The sequence below is a fragment of the Pyxicephalus adspersus genome, chromosome 6, assembly GCF_032062135.1.
Source record: "Pyxicephalus adspersus chromosome 6, UCB_Pads_2.0, whole genome shotgun sequence".
Classification (NCBI taxonomy): Eukaryota; Metazoa; Chordata; class Amphibia; order Anura; family Pyxicephalidae; genus Pyxicephalus; species Pyxicephalus adspersus.
The window spans coordinates 20,242,753-20,260,787 of NC_092863.1; the positions used below are offsets into that span (position 1 = coordinate 20,242,753).

The window sequence follows — 18,035 nt, forward strand, 5'->3', positions numbered from 1 at the left end:
TTATGTATTACTTAAAAAAAAATAATTAAAACTTTCATATATATATGGTCATCTCTTTCTCTATGTTTGTTGTAGGATATATATACATTGACTCATGGCCTGAAGAGCTGTCTAATCTCAGTGTATTTGAAAATTTGAATGTAATTCGTGGGCGGCTTCTACATAAGTAAGTACACATTAATTTACTTTTACTATAGAAACAACAGTTTATATATATATATATATATATGTATGTGGCTTAGACTCCTAATAAATTCAAGCCATAATAGTTTTAATTGTTTCCTATGGTTAAATACTAAAGTCAATCCTAATTATTCTGCAAATGCAGTTTCCCCAGCTTTCATGCTACCTTCTGTCTTCAATAGCAGGGCCCTGACTTAATAAAGCTCTCCAAGGCGGGAGAGTATACACTTTCATTAATGAAGCTTGGTGATCCAGAAAACCTGAAACGGATCTGGTCCAGGATTGAAAACATTTGCTAACAAATATCAAATGACTTAAAAAATCAATTACAGGTTTGCTGGATCACCCAACTTCACTGTTGAAAGTGTATTCTCTCCAGCCTTGGAGAGCTTTAATAAATCAGGCTGCAGGAGTCACTAAAGAAGTAAATTATTGAGAACTTTCCTTTTATGCATATTTATTGCAAGTGAGAGTATTGAAGTCAGAATGTCCACATGATGGAGTTTTAAGGAATGGCCCCTTTTATGCCAAAAGATTTATTTTAAACTGAATTTGTTATCTCATGGAGAATCTGTCAGGCTGGAGATAGTGGCAATACCACCTCCCTTTGTGAAAGACAGAAGAAACGGTCCATTTGGAATCCTTCACTAAAGTGCCTCGTAGACCTTTCATTTAGGAAAATTAGGTGAAGCGGCAGATTCCCATCTTCAATTGTCCTAGCATTGTAGAACCATCTGTGTTTATACTGCCACCTACAGTACGATTAGATAAACTGCAAAAGGTAAAATTCACCTAAAAAGTTCTTTCTAGTGGCAGTTTCCTGGATCTGGTTACAGGGTAGACATTTCAGTAATTTGCTGGGTTTTACTTTTTATTCTGAACTGATTTTTCAGATGATGGCAACCTCCTTTTTTCTCAGCTGGGGCCTTGTTTTACTCAATGCTGCTGCTTGGTTTTCCCTTGCCTCTTACTGCCATTTTAAAGGCATTTTCCTTTACTACAGGAGTTTTGCTTTTCATTTTGTTTTCTGTGTCTTCAGGTCACCACATGATATGGCTCTGGCCTCTGTTTCCTGCTGCATGGATTGCTACTTTGCTATTTCTGCATCCCTACTGCTGCTACACTGGAACACAGGGCAGCTATGGGAAATGCATGCAGAATGTAAGATTCTTGGGCACAAGAATAGTAGAGATCTCCTTTTTTATATTTTGAGCACTGCAGCCTTTTTAAAGGCCATTAAAGGATTGGTGTCACAAAGAATCATTTTTTCAGTCCCTTATTCTGTAGTTTTTACTCCAAACTATATCTAAAAGCATTTCCTTCGAGCATTTTATAGATTTCCAGTATCCAACATGCTGCTAAATTTTCAGAAATCTCTCTTGATTTCTCTCTGGAATATTTGAGTTTGATCCTGGGCAGAGGAATGGCGAGAGGTCTTCTGCAAGAAAAACTGCAGATTCAAAGGAAAGGACAGGTGCAGAAAGACCCCCTTTGTTGCATGAGAGTAATCATTTGAGACAACTTTGCTCAATTCTCTACCAGGTCTTTGTAGAGAGAGATTTTGTATGGATTTTCAAGAAGCTCATTCAGCAGTCATTTGTAGTAGAAAGCCTGATAGAGCCTTTTACAACAAAGTATTTCAAATTACAGGGAGAGGCCTTTTGTGATACAAACACTGCTAGGCTTTTTCATGTGTTTGCAAACACCTGTAAAAATATTTACTCAGCCTATCTGTAGCAAAATAGTATTTGATATTGACTGCATTGATGCAATGCAACTGTTTTATTTCTTCATAGTGGGGCATATTCACTAGTGGTCCGCAATCTTTCCATCTCATCCCTTGGCTTACGGTCTTTGAAGGAAGTCAGCAGCGGATTGGTGCTGCTAGAGGCTAACCCCAATCTTTGCTATATAGACACTGTTCCATGGGCAAAAATTTTTAAGAATCCTAGACAGGCCATACTCAAGACAACTAATAAGCCCCAGAATGAATGCGGTAAGTTAACTTTGGATAAAATAGTATTTTTTTTTTTTTACATTAGTTTTTGGGTTTGGCAAAGTAACTTTTTGTTCTGTGTTTAATAGAGAACGAGGGACATGTGTGCTTTCAACTGTGTTCTAATGCTGAGTGCTGGGGCTTTGGACCATCACAGTGTGTGCAGTGTAGAGGTCTGCTTCGTGGGAATGACTGTGTGGAATCCTGCAATGTCGAGGAGGGGTGAGTGTTTTGTACTGTGTTAAAAGTTAAGACCACATTTTAGGACTAATTGGTATGGGTTTTGTCAACTAAAAAATTAAAAGCACAGGTTTACATTATGTGTAAGCTTTATGTTTAGGTTCCCGTAAGTTCTCACATTATGTGCACTCTTTTATGGCAATGCTAAGATCTTATTTGCACTGAGTTATGTGATTTTCCTAGTACTTATTTCTCACTAAGCCACCTTACTCTTCCCAGTAGTCTTTAGGGGCATCAGTGCCAGGCACACCTGTTGTTATCTAACTGAACCTAACTTCATTACATTATATGTTAATGGTGTGCATTATATGGTGATAAGACAAAACCCGAAGGTGCTGGGCGTAACCTTAAAAAATAAAGTAAAATAGAACCCTATGCAGCATTATATTTGCTACACATTTGTAGGTGTTTCATATAAGTAATAAGCATTTTCTTTCAGGGAGCCAAGGGAAGTTGTTGATGGAGTCAAGTGTGTAACTTGCCATTCAGAGTGCATGCCGCAGAATGGATCTCAGACATGCTTTGGTTCGGTCAGTGTTCCATGCATAGTAAATATTTTCTGTATTGCATTGTAAAAAAGTCCTTACCTAAATGTATGTTTCTTCTAGAATGCAGACCAGTGTGTGTCCTGTGCTCACTACAGAGATGGCACCACATGTGTGAATCAGTGTCCAAGTGGAAAGAAGATGGACTCCTTTGTGCCTGTTTGGAAATATGCAGACAAGGATGGAGAGTGTCAGCTGTGCCCCGTTAACTGTTCCCATTCGTAAGTGGCACAGACTTCGGCCTTGTTTAGATGCAAACACCATTTTGACAAAAAATGCATTAAAAACAAAAAATCTGTAACTTGCTAATTCACTTGAACCTTTATTTAAAAGACAAAAGATTTTCAGTGTTTTCACCAACAATATAAATTCTTTTTGTTAAACATAAACAAAAGTAGAAATTTAAGCTTGCAACACAGACCAAAAAGTTGGGACATGGGCAATTTTTACCACTGGGTCACATACTCTTTTCTTTTAATTATATTTCTTTATCATTTGGGACCTGAGAAAATGAATTGTTTCTTCAGTTTCTAAATTGTTTTTTTTTAACAAATAGAATTAAGTTTTAGGTTTAGGTGAATTACCAAAATACAGATTTTATTGCATTTTTAGAAAGTTCCCCCAACTTTTTTTGGAAATGGGAATTGTACATGTAGGGAAGGGAAAGGAATTTTAAATAACTTTGTTTTTTTATGATTATGCAAATGCTTTTCACCTCCTTGAAGTTCCACTTTTAAAGAATACACAATCAAGCAGGCCATTACTGCAGAAAGGGACAGACTATGTCCCTTTTGCAATTAACCTTCTTACCTGCCTGATCACTTCAGGTATCTGCCAAAAAGCATGTACAGCTCAGCTTTGGTTGCCGGAATACCCAGCAATCCCAGCTTCCCCAGCATGTGCCAAGAACTACATCATCCTGGCAAAGAAGAAGAATATTTTCAAGAAGTAAAGAACAAGGAAAATGGCTGTGACCTGCGAAGGAATGGGGAGAGGTGAGTAACGTGAGTAAAGGTGTGGGCTAGATGAAAACCCAGGGTGAGATGAGGTTTTGTTTTATGTACCGTATTTTTCGGACCATTAGACGCTCCGGACTATAGGACGCACCAGGTTTTCCGCACGGGAAAACAAGAAAAAAAAAATTCATTTGATTCGCAGCCGGGGACCGGCGGGGACACAGGTAAGTAAAAAAATATGCCCCTGTACCTCTGCATTCGGACCATAAGACGCACCCTGATTTTCCCCCCACTTTAGGAGGAAAAAAAGTGCGTCTTATGGTCCGAAAAATACGGTAATATTTGACCCCAAAACACTAGTTTTCACACTTTCTTTTGAAGCTAGGGATAATATTTTTCCTAATATATATTTCCCTTTACCTCCACTCTTTACTTTGAGCTGCATATTTAATACCTTATGTCTTCACTGTGCACACTATTATGTATTTTTTTTTTTTTTTTACTTTACACTGCTACTCTTAGTATATGGTGCTGTACATAATATCCTGAACACAATGGTATATTATATACATCACATCAACAGTCTTTTTATCCCTGTTGAATACTTTGCACTTGTGAAAGGATTTTTATAAGCGTATTCATCTTTGTGACACAGGTGTGATAAACAAGATGAGAAAGGATGCCCTATCATTGTGAACAACAGGTGAGTGGAATCATTGTGGTGTTGAAAAGTTATGTTGTACAATAGGTCTGCAGTTTTGTCTCTTACCTATTTCTTTCATTTTTCCACAGTCATATATACATGATAGTGGCAGTGGTGGGCAGCATATTCCTCTTTGTGACAGTTGCAGTTATCCTTGTGCTGATTGTCAAACGCAGAAAGCATCTGAAAAAGAAGCATACCATGCGGCGCTTTGTTGATAATGAGGTAAAGGTCATTGTGCCGGCCGACATGTTTTCATGTTTTTTTTAATATCCTTTTTTTATCCATATTTACCTTGGTTGGTGCAAGCACTGTTGGACAATATCATCCTTATCGTTTAGAAGTTCTCCTTGATTCTAAACCTTCAGAAATTTGGTTCTTGAAGCTCATCAGCTGGTATATCTGCTCCTAGGGAAAAATGTGAGCAGGCAAACCTGCCTAGTGGCACAGAGTTGGGGAGGAGGCTAATACAGATTCCTATTCAACACTGTGTCAAATAGTATTCCTATTTGACACTGTCAAATTCCTTGGCAGCATCAAGGGAAAGCATTTTCACACGCTTATGTTGTTGCTGTTATATTTTCCTCAAATATTACTTGCTTACATAATAGAAATATGTAATATATTACATAAAAACATTTGCAGATTAGCACTAGAGGAAATTCTCAGTGAATTTTTTCATTAAAAAAATTCAAATCCTAAAATTGTGTTGAAAATAATGTAAATGTGTTTTTTTATTACTATTTTATAAGCAATAACTTTTGAATACATTATATACAGTTGGTAGAACCATTAACCCCAAGTGGAGCCATGCCTAACCAAGCACAGATGAGAATTCTGAAGGAAACAGAGCTGAAGAAGATGAAAATCCTTGGGTCTGGTGCATTTGGCACAGTATATAAGGTAAGGAATATTTATTCAACAAGGCTCCAAGAGAGTGTGAAAACTCTTTCACTTATGCTGGGTAGGGAGCAGTCTAGCATTTTACAATTCTGATTTACCACTTATTTTTTATACCGAATCATGTTCTCAGTCCTTTTTCATGATAATATTAAGAAAAATACAGGGGATTTCCTAGTGGTTCACTGCTCAAAAATAAAATTCAGTTATCCTCTTGTTATCATTGATATAAATAAGATGAAAGAGATTGCAAAGTCTTTGCAGCATTGTCAGTTGGCTACCTAAATGGTTCCATAGGAGTGATTTCCAAACAATCAATTTATTTATTCATCCTATTTCTTTTTGGTTCCTGTGGAAGACTCTTATAGTGGTTTTCAAGTCTTTCAAAAAGCCCAGAAACAGTAAGTGAAAAGTGTAACTCAATTATGTATCAGAACAAGCCCTAACTCTTCCTGGGATTAAACACCATAATATTAAACAACCATTTAATTCACAATTCATAGAATAGGGATAATACTTTTCTAATTAGTTATTTGCAGTTCAAATTTCATTTATTATTCACAGTGAAATGGGTATTTTTAATTATCTTATCTTTGAATATCTCTGATTTGAATAGCTGTAAATGATGGACATGAACAAAATATTATGAATATCTGTATTTGAGTATTGAAAGTCCTTCTGATTTTAGGGTGAGATGAAAAATTGCTTATTCATCTAGAAATGTTATTTGTGCTTAAACATAGTTACATAGTTAGTCAGGTTGAAAAAAGACATAAATCCACACAACCACTAGGGAAATAAACATATCGCAGATATAAAACCCTATGGACATAGTTGATCCAGAGGAAGGCAAAAAAAAAACCCTGGTACAATTTGCTCCAACAGGGGAAAAAAAATTCCTTCCTGATTCCATGAGGCAATCGTATGTTCCCTGGATCAACAGTCACTGGTATTTTTAATTTAAACCGGTAATACCCAGTTAAATTCTGTGCTTCTAGAAAAGCATCCAGCTTTCATCCAGATTCATCAAAAAGCTACTTTTTGTCTTTAATTGCTCTTGAAAAACAGTACACAGTACACTTTCTGTCATGTGAATGTTCTTAGACATTTATGTGCCTCATAATATGGCCCATGTATGAGAAGTGTATGTTTTTAATCACAGATACTGTGGTGCTTTTATCGCTATTGAACAAAGATGGGTTGGTATAGAATCCCTTTGCAAATTGTTGATGTCTTTTACTTTAATTTACTTTATAATAGAAAACAAGCAGTGTATTTAATTCAGTTATCTTGGGTTCCGTTGCAACAATATGACATCTTACATTATACCTAAAAAGAGAACTATGATGACTACACAAAGAAAGGTTGTAGAAATAGCTGATAAATGTAAGCTAACTTTCGCATATTTGGCTTACCTTAGGGTATCTGGATTCCTGATGGAGAGGAAATAAAAATCCAAGTTGCGATTAAAGTGTTGCGAGAAAACACTTCTCCTAAAGCCAACAAAGAAATCCTTGATGTAAGCAGATGTTTTAGAAGTTCAGTATGTATATGGGATCGCAACTTTACAGTATATTACATAGAGAGGAACAAAAACAACAAATACAAGTCCAATCATTTATTCATCCATCCCCGGCCAGAGCTATCAAGTCTACTAAGTTTACCTGGTAGATAAATTATATTAAGACAGGCATATTCAGAATCCTAACCCCACTGTTGATTGCACCCAATTTTTACCCTAAACAATCAACTGAGCTGGCTAGAACTACTTCCTAAGGGAGTCTATTCCACATTTACTGCTTTAATGAAATCTGTGCATATACAGAGGTAAACATCTTTTCCCCTGTAGATTCTGTTTCCCTATTCCCTATAAGGTTTGCCACTTTCTCTATTAGTATGTACTTGTCATGAAATCTGCCATGATAGAAACCATACATTGTCAGATTGATTTTTTAAGGGTAAACACATAAAGGCTTTCATCCTCATCCTTGAAGAATATGCAGGTCAGAATCTTAACCTCACTAATTGCGTACTTGTAATTGGGTCAATTACTGAGTGACGCAAGGCTGAATTTGACAGCCCTTCAACTTGCAACTTTAAATGAAGGTCATTATTGGTATCTCACAAGTTACGTTCATGACAGTCTTCCTGTTACTGTGCCAGTACTGACAGTACAGTGATTTGGGAATTGTTTGTTTGATTTTTGTGTTACAGGAGGCTTATGTAATGGCGGGGGTAGCAAGTCCCTATGTGTGTCGACTGCTGGGCATATGTCTAACATCAACAGTGCAGTTGGTTACCCAGCTCATGCCGTATGGTTGTTTACTTGAATACGTACGAGAAAATAAAGATCGCATTGCTTCCAAAGATCTACTCAACTGGTGTGTTCAAATAGCAAAGGTATGTGGAAAACATTGATGTTGATGTTTCTTACCTTCAACCATCTTATAAATTTTTCTGGACACTAAAATCAGAGGTGGACCTAAACTTTGTGCGGGTATGCAAGGGTCCTTTGGGATTTGTAAGTTAATTTTTATTATAAAATTGCAGATAATAAAATAGTGTATTTGACAATTACAAATCATGACATTGGATGAGAAGACTGCCTAATAGAGTTTACAATTGGTTCTTTAAATGCAGGAATAAAGCAAGAGTGAACAAAACAAGGGTTTTGAACAAAAGTTGCTAAGAGAATATGTGGCAACATCGGATCACCTGAGTATTTAAAATCATCCCACATTTTTAGAGAGTGTTGAAGAGGGCTAGAAATGCCTTTCCAAAGTTGTGGGGGAATCTAGAGCAGGGTGTCCATTGCTATAGGAGGGAACACACGTATAAACATGTAATACCATGTTTCTTAAGCTATGTACACACGTGCAATGATTGTCACTGGAATGGATCTTTTACAATCTTCCTCCTTTACTTTCATTATGATAGTTCGTTGCCCATCGTTCGTTGATCCGCCAGGACGGTCACTCGGATGACTGATGACGAGCCCTGTACACACGCAAGATTCTTGTCTGATATCAACCCTGAGCCGATTATCGGATGAGAACCATCGCACGTGTGTACCTAGCCTTAGAAATATCTGTGTAACACATTAGGATGGACACAGCAGGCAAAGTAGGGTTTCTATTGTTTTTATAATACAGTCTGAGCATTTAAGCTCTTTCACATAATCTACTGGTTGTTCGTTTTAATCCATTTTCAGAACCTTGATATAGTCTATATTCTGTAATCTGCTGTGTTTTCCCATGACAGCTGTATGAAAAAAGCTCATTGCCAGTCTATTTTGTTATTGACAGGGCATGACATATCTAGAGGAGGTCCGGTTGGTGCACCGTGACCTTGCTGCAAGGAATGTATTGGTAAAGAACCCAACCCATGTAAAAATTACAGATTTTGGTTTGGCACGGTTGCTGGATGTGGATGAAACAGAATATCATGCAGATGGAGGGAAGGTAAGACATCACTTTTACACCTATCAAATCCATACTACCAATAAAAGATATTCTATTAGGAAAGATGGTCCTAAATATAAAAGCTTAAAAACTGATTAAAATATAAGTTGTTGCTGTTGTGAGATTACATGCAATTTATGTTGTTACCAGGGCTATTGCAAATATTTACTGAATAAGGGAAATGTTTGTAGAAGCATCTTGTACTAAGAAAGAAAATGTAGTGACAAAGCTTGCTACATTTGATGTAGGGATCCAGGTGTAATCTAAAATAACAATAAGGGTGTGTGCAGGCACCTATTCGTGTATGGTTTTATGACATGGGGCTTTCTATTTGTTGAGTTTAGTTCACTTTCATCCAAATTGGAAGCTATAACTAAAAATAAAATAAAGCTGTAATTTAAAATATCACCAATTTTAAGCCTACAATTATCCATATGTGGTTTTAGATGCTTGTGACAAAAAGCTGCAGTCATGAAAGAAGCCTGATATTGTATTTGCATTCTATACCTGCTGTTCAGCTTAAGACTATTTTTGCTACTTGTGTTTCCAGGTTCCCATTAAATGGATGGCTTTGGAATCTATTCTGCACAGGAAGTTTACACACCAGAGTGATGTATGGAGCTATGGTGAGTAGCCAAGATAACAAAATAAATAAATATTGTGTTTCAGTGTAAAAAAGTGTTGATTAGATCCTAGTAGCTGTATTTATCTTATGCAGTACATGTAAGCATTTAGTACAATAATACAGCATCTAAAAGCTCATCATGTGTGATTTAAAAACCAAAAAAATGACTGTTCTGCAACAGGGGCTTTCATTCCTGAATTAAATGTGTCAATCATGATAATGTTAAAGTGAGAGTGGGTGAAGACACAGCATGTCTTACTAATTCTAATTTCTGCAATTTATTTTGCATATTTGCAGGCATTCTAACCTATACAATGCATTTTAAAGGGAACATCATTTATTATGTTATGTTAGTATATGAGAGTGCTAAGAGCTTTGTTCCCATATCAAGTTTGTAATTACAGTTATACAAAGTCAGACTCTGCTTTTTGCTTTGTAGTGTTGTAAAGTTGTGCCTTGCCTACAGTTTTACCAGACAGACTCTTCTGCAGTCTATATTTTATGTTAAAGGTCCACAGTGCTTCTAGCAGCTGGAGACCATGTGATATTTAAAGGAGGCAAGAATTGCCTTTTTACTTATAATATAAACATGATTTAGTAACTTTGACCTGTGGCCTATGTGTTAGTATACTTTAAAAGTACCCAAAGACTCTTTCAATACAAGCCTGGGAAAAAAGGTTATTATGCAGTCGATAAAGTGATACATTTGCTATGGGATATCATTATGCGCACATATATGAAATAAGCCTGTTAATGATTGATATATGATTAAACCTGTCGCTGACAATAATTAGCTGCTGATCTGATTTAGGGGTCACCGTGTGGGAACTTATGACTTTTGGAGCAAAACCATATGATGGTATTCCAGCGCGGGAGATTCCTGACCTCCTGGAAAAAGGAGAAAGGCTTCCACAGCCACCTGTTTGTACCATTGATGTATATATGATTATGGTGAAATGTAAGTTTACAAATCATTGTCATAGGGGCAAACATCCTTTTTGATTTTATCTTCTAGTGTTGTTGTGATTAGTGAAAATGTACTTTTTTCATGTCTAATAAAGGAACTGGGAGGTTTTTTACCTTTGGGTGATATTACTGGCTACAGGAACTGGTCAGGTTCTGATAACCCTTCCAATTATCAGCATACTTTAGTTTTTCACTAGTGTCCTAGCAGGATGGGCATTTTAATCCCCCCCCTTTTCTGCATAAAACTCTTTTACTAGTACCATTTTGATTAATCATTATTTTATCTCTGTTACTGTTATAGCTGGTCTTTTATATTACAGCTATCAGGACAGCCATCAACAACTTGATCTGAGAGCACAGTATCCAGATCCCACTGGACGGGAAGTAGCATGAAAGTGATATTTAGGCACAGGGTTCTGCATAAAGAGCTTTTTAGATCCATTGGCTGCAGCCTGTTCCTAAAATAAGCCTAAATAGACTTACCCTCCTGAAATGCCTTTTAGATACATTTACCATTAACAGGATTACAATCAGCCCCACGTTTTGCAATTTACTCTTCTTTGAATTTCTTCTGTAAAAACAGCCATACCTGTTACTGGCACAAGAATCTCAAAGGACAAGGGCAGTACAATACTTCCGATCACCTAACCTCACCTACACCTACTTTTTATTCTCACAGTCGAGTCCACTTGGCTCTTAACACACTAACATTTATTGCACAATAGTGCTTGTGACACAATAGTTCATGTACTGTATATTGTATTGTTCTTTTCAGGTTGGATGATTGACTCTGAGTGTCGGCCCAAGTTCCGCGACCTGGTCACCGAGTTTTCTCGCATGGCTCGAGATCCACAACGTTTTGTGGTCATTAAGGTAAAAACAAAATTGCAAAGTTTTTAGTACATATACACATTTTATTCAGTATGCAATATACTTGGTGACTGTTTAAGGAAGGTTGCTGTATCCTGGTACTGTTGTGGCATTTACACAATGAAACCACAAAGCCGTTCTTAACCTTTAAGTATACGCGTCATTTCTAGTGACATAACGTCACGGGTGGGGTCTGCAGGTATCCCCATACAATTATTGTGTAAAAAGAAGTTTCTATAACATATTTAAGAATTTAAGGTTTATATTATATCAATAAAACTTTATTTTAATAGAAATAACCTATATTTTATTTTTAATTAGTTAACATCAGCCTTTGAAACTTATAACTAAAAAAAGTCCGACATTTTTAAGGCACTTACTTCTAACATAGAATGTAAACATAACAATTAATTACAAAACGAAACAGTCTTATTTTCCTTGAAAAAGAAGTATAATTGTTTAATAAACACTTAAAATATATGAAAAAGGAACAATAATTAAAATTTTGACAGCGCCAATAACTATGAATATAAAAACACTTACAATCTAAGGATCTTTGGGTTCACATGGTGAACAATAAATTACTGACATGGAATGTGGTTTACAAATTGTTTTTTTACAGGTTTTACAAACAATAGTGCTTTTTTTATCTTTTGATCTTGGACAGATATAGCATCTCCGCTTCATTTTTGGAGCACTTGGTCCAGCTTCGTCTAAAACAGTTGCAGGTAGGGGGTCTCTTCCAACCACCTTGCACATTATTGATTGTATTTCCTTCGTCAATCTTGGTGTGCTATCCAGTCTTTTGCAAATGTATGGTTGGATGAGTTCTTTCGCCGTCGCCTTTATATATTTGCGCCGAGAACCTTTTTTATCTGGATTAGAAGCCATCCATAGCACATATCCGTTAGCGACAGAAATATTTACAATCGCACTAAAAATCGCATTAGGCCATCTACGAGTTCTACGTGAACACGAATAATTTGAGCATTTCAAATCCAATGCATCAACTCCTCCTTTAGTGCTATTATAAAATTCTATAATCTCGGGTTTATTTGAAATCTCGTCCACTGCTTCTTCATGGTGCATTGAAGAAAGTAAAATTACACTTTTGTTTTTCTTCGGGACATGAGACACCAATGTCTTATCTCGAACAAACCCAAACAATGATGTTCCAACAAGTCTATTTTTGTTGGGTAGAAACTCACGCGGAATTTCCCGCTTATTTTTCCTCATTGTACCCACATACGTCAGTCCATTTTGTAAAAGTTTATCTGCAAGTTCGACAGAAGAAAACCAACTGTCACCTGTAATATTTCTATTTGTACCATAAAATGGCTCCGCAAGTTTCAACACATCCTTTGTAGGTACTGACAAAGTTGGATTTCCTTGACTCACAAGACTCTTTCCGGTATAAACAAAAGCATTACATAAATAATGAGTTTTTGCCTCACAAATGCATTGGATTTTCAACCCGTATTTTCCTGGTTTACTTTTTATAAACATTCTAAAAGAACATCGACCTCGAAACTTTACCAGCATTTCATCAACACATAGATATTCGGAACATGAATAGTTTGCGGCACAATTTTCAATGAATTTTTCAAAAATTTTGCGGATCAAAGCCAGTTTATCAGTAGATTTTCTAAGTTCTCTTGTATTGATGTCATCAAATGTTACATTGTAGTGAATAAATAAAAATCGATTGAGGCCCATAGTAGCACGAAATACATCTCTTCCTGTATAATCAGAAGCCCAAAGTGATCGAACATCTTCATGATTAGACTTGAATATTGATGTAAATAATAATAAACCCAAATAGGCTCTAAATTCATCACTATCAAGGTTTTTGGCATAATACGGGCGTAATAAAGCGGAAGAATATTTTGCTTCAAGCTTTAGGTTTGTATAATATACAATACTATCTATATTATTATCTGTGAATAACAGTTTCCAACTCTCCAAAGGGGTCATATGATCTTTGGTGGAAGCAGGACCTCTTAGACCGGCTCGTTCCTCAACTATATTATGTCGCCGAATACGTGATGAATGGGGAGCACATTTTGCCCATTTAAATCTGTTTTTACCATAAAAGCTGTTCTCTGGTATTCCTTGTTCATCAGAGCTGGATTCTGTGTCATCGCTTAGGTCTATTTCGGATGAAGACAGATGTTCACTGTGAATTGACTGTTGGTCGCTGATATCGCCTTCTTCCTCAGCAATACCCGCTTCAATATCACATTCTTCATCTTCAGAACTACTAGATTCGGCCAATATTCTTGCCATAACTTCATCACTCAATGGACAATTCATTTTTATAAGAATATCTGCAAATAAACTGAATTATATCAATCATAATATTTATAACAATAGTCACGTATAATCACGCGTGGGGTCTCCAGGTACCCCAAAACGTAGGAAAAGGTACTTACCTATGAGCACGTGTGACAAGCGTCCTTCTCTCAACAGCTCTCGTGGCACACTGAGATTAGCTGGAAGCGCGGCGGGCTACAATGCATAAAATCGAAAATACGACAATAAAATGGCGCTTGGGGTCCGTGTAGACCCCACCCGTGTAGTTAAAGGTTAAGGATACTCAGGGGGTACAAGCATCACTAAGGAACCTTAAGGTTCTACCAACCTCTGACTTTATGATCAATAGTGCAGCAGAATTGCAATCATACCAGTAAAAATCAATACCAGGAGGTAGTGATCCCTCAGTTTGACTTTACTTTTTTTATGTGCATCCTGTCACAAGGATATAATAACTAATTAATGCATGTACCAAGTGACCAGTTGAGTAGTCCATATCTACGAAGGATAAAACAGTTTATTAGGATGATTTTTAGATGTCACATGACAGTTTGCTCCTGGCAGAAAGTTCAAAATATTAGTGCCAAGTGCTCAAGCTGACCGTAGTTAGATGCACCTGTTAGGAAAAATGAATTGCATCAAAAGCTACATTCCAACACCCACACCTAATAAAATCCTTTTAAATGATATTGTGATCCTAAATATAGTTGTAAATTAAATCACCGCCCAGTGTAGGCAACCCATTACCAATATAAACTACATAAACATATTGAGATAATCCTTATTAAAGATAAACCTTATCTTTTAACTTTTTTTTTCTATTTTAGGATGAAGAACTCTTAGCTCAGGCCAGCCCATTGACTACACAGTTCTACAGTGAACTTTTACGGGAGGTTGGCATGGATGAGTTGGTGGATGCTGATGAGTACCTTGTTCCTCACCATGGATTTTTTGGGTCTGAGGATCCCACACTGGAACACCGAAGTAGAATATCATCTACACAGGTATTACCAGCAGTTTCCGTATGCTAGAAAATGAGTCATCTCTTGGCGAAATAGAATTATACTTGAGTAAATGTATTGGCTAAATTTTTAAAAGGTTGTTCAGGACACAAGGGGTTTTAGTGTTTTACAGCCTTCAGTTATTATCTTCCATGAGAAATCCAGAGATATAAGAAGTCTGGGATTTACAGAAAATAGCTCACATAAAAAATGAAGATATTTCTATGCCTTAACATTTACATTATTTAATGATTCATTGTTTATATACCTTTCAGGTGTTTAATAGAAATAAATAGGCTGATGACATAATTGAATGTATGTAATCTGGGAATTTCACAGGAGCAGATAACCTTGTGGCCAGATATGACTAACATATATAAAACCAGATTTCCGTTCTCCCATAAAAGGTGCAACCAAAATGTTGGCTGGGTACTAAGGACCTGTAGCAGTCTACAATGGTATTGTTTTGATCTTAACTCTTGTCTGAATATTTAATGAGACAGAGTTAGGTATGATTTATGTATGGTTCATTATTATGTCAATTAAAAAAAATGCCTTTGAACTTTTTTTTTAGAACATGTATTTGATATTCAAAAAGCCTAATTAAGGCTGAACACAATTTACCATTTTCTAGTTCAGACCTAAAGATGGTGGTTAAATGGAACCTCTCAAGGTACAAATACAGAAGCTGCAACTGCTGACTAACCTCCGGGGTTGTAATCCTTATTTTTGCTTTACAATATAATAATCGATTCTAGATTTTAAGTGAAAAACGTCAACAACCGTTTAAAGAATCTTTGTGGAAGAGTGTCAGATACTTGTCCCTTGCTGCATTAATTGATTCCATTTATTGGCCTCTACGTCAACACAGGATACAGTAGTGACGTAGGGGGTCAGTGGATTGAATCACAGCACATGGCGGGGGATGCAGGCTTTCATCATTCCCAGAAGCTTCAAATGTAAGGATCCTTTCAGTGGTCTTTACTCTCAAAGTTTCAGGAAAAAAGCTTAATGACAGATGGGTATAATCAACCATCTATTGCAGGTATCAATTAAATTTTTTTTTAAGTTTTTAAAAAGCAATAAAGTCATTTTACAGATCAGTTGCATGCATAAAGATGAAACATCAGGAACATTTTAGGCAGTACAGACTTCAAGTGTACATAATAGACCTAATGTACTTTAATCCTAGCGTTCTAAAGGCAGCCTTGTATTTTCTGCTTTTTAAAATGTTTTTAGGTTGTAGAAAAGTTACTATTATACAGAATGTTTAATTAACATCAACATTCCACACAACTAGAGGTAGGTAGGCAGGCTGGAAAAAAACTACTTGAATGATTAGGGGTGTATAAAATCCCTATGTATTGTCCCTACCATACCAACTAATCACCTATTCAAATAATAATTTGGCATTAAATATCTTAAGCAATATAGAAGCTGCAAATACTAATAATCTTTGTTAAATTTTCCTTTTTCAGAGCACAGCTGAGAACAGTCGGCCATTGTTGGATGGAACAGTTTCCATGATTCCTCTATCGCGCAGTTTGTCACATGAATCAGCTGCCAGTGGCTCAGATGATCTTAGTGACCGGGACAATGTGTTTGATCCACCTCCCAGAGATAACAGCCTTCGACGCAGGTACTGCGAGGACCCCACAGAACTTGGAGATGTGTTTGATGGAAGAATGGTGGACATCAACAGTTGTACATCTCCAGAATCTACTGCATACCCTTCAGGTACAAAATACCACTCAAGGTCTAGATGTTGTAGGACATAATTACTTTTTTTTAAGATGATATCTTGCACATATTTAGATATCATGCTGGTCAAAAAAAAAATATTAGTATCCTGAATCCAAACCACATTGAAATCAATGGGGAAAAAGTAGGTAGTTTGTTTTGGTCTTTGGAGAGTAACTTCAGCATCTAATAAGGCTCTGTGACTGACTGGGCATTAAACACTTGAAAACCAGTGAGTGTCTTTTCTTCCAAGCAAACATTAGTCTACTATGTAAACATAATGAAAAGTTTTAAGTATAGTTAATTTAGTTCTCATGTCTTATCTTGTTTTCTGCTGCAGAATATGTAAACCAAAGAGAACCAATCAGAAGTCGTTCATCAGTAAGGACTCCAAGAACGTCAGTTTCCACCCTAGAAAGACAAAAGGGACAGGCGTGCAGGAATGGCTTTATCAGAGACCCAATGAGTCCAACAGCCATAGCTGCAGTAGAGAATCCAGACTATTTACCCCCACCGGGGCTACATGCACCAAACTTTTTCCCACAAGCCTTTGACAATCTTTATTACTGGAACCATGAACTCAACTCGTCAAGAAATGAGCAGGATCCTAACCCAGGGCCTAATGGATTTACCACTCCGACTGCAGAAAATCCAGAATACCTGGGACTGGATGGAGCAATTATGAGGCCTCAGGATCTGACTGCATAGTAAGGCCACAAAGATAAAAGATCTGGCTGTTTTTGAAGACATCATGAACTTCTGTTTTCAAAAATATCTGTTCTGATCTTCACAGTCATGGCTTCCTAAACAACCAATGAGAAATTGTTTTGCCTAGCAATTCTGAACTGTAGATAAGAAGTTACGACCTAAACTATATGCACAGGTATTGCAGTGCTGCAGAATTCTGGTTGTATATTATAAAGCTATGTATATATGTTAACATTTTATATGTCCTCAACTGCATATTCCTGATCTGGAATTGAAGTAGGCCTTTAATGTAGTGAGGCCTGTTTTTATTGCTAAGATAATGACACTTTTTAGCCGATGCAAACTAAGCACTAAAAAAAGGGAAAAATCAATTTAACTCAAGAACAAATTATGTGTATAAATGTGCATATGAGCATTTGTCAGAACTGTTTGGCAGGTAATAGCCAATCATATACTGCTAAAGCAAAAATCCAGGCAATCTAGAAACCATTGGAAACTGTTTTTTTCTTATATGCCAAGTGAGGGAGTTTTCCCCACTTTTTTCAGCTAACAGTGGTTTTCTAGATGGAAAGTAGGGAAAAAACTACGAAAGTATGAAAGTGTGAAACTGTTGTCACCAGAATAGGTGGTAAGGGTTTATCAGTATTACAGAACTTTGCATAGCGGTATAAACCTGACAAGAGCTTTAACCACTGTTTTATGCCATATATATTTTATATAAATATATATTTCTACAGGGTTATATTGCAAGATTGGAAAGTGTTTAAAAAAATGTGCTCACACTTCCAGCATAGTGAATGCTAACAGTTCTATCCAAACCCTAAATCA

At 36.6% G+C, this 18,035-nt stretch overlaps 1 protein-coding gene across 1 annotated transcript in view; it reads left to right on the top strand.

The window, feature by feature from the left end:
* The window catches only part of ERBB2 (erb-b2 receptor tyrosine kinase 2), a 64,032-nt gene extending 46,345 nt beyond the window's left edge, over nucleotides 1–17,687 (top strand). The window contains exons 11-27 of the mRNA XM_072414899.1: nucleotides 76–166; nucleotides 1,980–2,179; nucleotides 2,269–2,401; nucleotides 2,859–2,949; nucleotides 3,028–3,185; nucleotides 4,576–4,623; nucleotides 4,713–4,848; nucleotides 5,404–5,526; nucleotides 6,944–7,042; nucleotides 7,738–7,923; nucleotides 8,829–8,984; nucleotides 9,535–9,610; nucleotides 10,421–10,567; nucleotides 11,351–11,448; nucleotides 14,586–14,762; nucleotides 16,238–16,496; nucleotides 16,840–17,687. Of these exons, the coding sequence (XP_072271000.1) occupies nucleotides 76–166; nucleotides 1,980–2,179; nucleotides 2,269–2,401; nucleotides 2,859–2,949; nucleotides 3,028–3,185; nucleotides 4,576–4,623; nucleotides 4,713–4,848; nucleotides 5,404–5,526; nucleotides 6,944–7,042; nucleotides 7,738–7,923; nucleotides 8,829–8,984; nucleotides 9,535–9,610; nucleotides 10,421–10,567; nucleotides 11,351–11,448; nucleotides 14,586–14,762; nucleotides 16,238–16,496; nucleotides 16,840–17,207 (2,546 nt within the window). The 3' untranslated portion in view covers nucleotides 17,208–17,687. The remainder of the gene's footprint in view (nucleotides 1–75; nucleotides 167–1,979; nucleotides 2,180–2,268; nucleotides 2,402–2,858; nucleotides 2,950–3,027; nucleotides 3,186–4,575; nucleotides 4,624–4,712; nucleotides 4,849–5,403; nucleotides 5,527–6,943; nucleotides 7,043–7,737; nucleotides 7,924–8,828; nucleotides 8,985–9,534; nucleotides 9,611–10,420; nucleotides 10,568–11,350; nucleotides 11,449–14,585; nucleotides 14,763–16,237; nucleotides 16,497–16,839) is intronic.
* The last annotated feature ends 348 nt before the right edge of the window (nucleotides 17,688–18,035 follow it).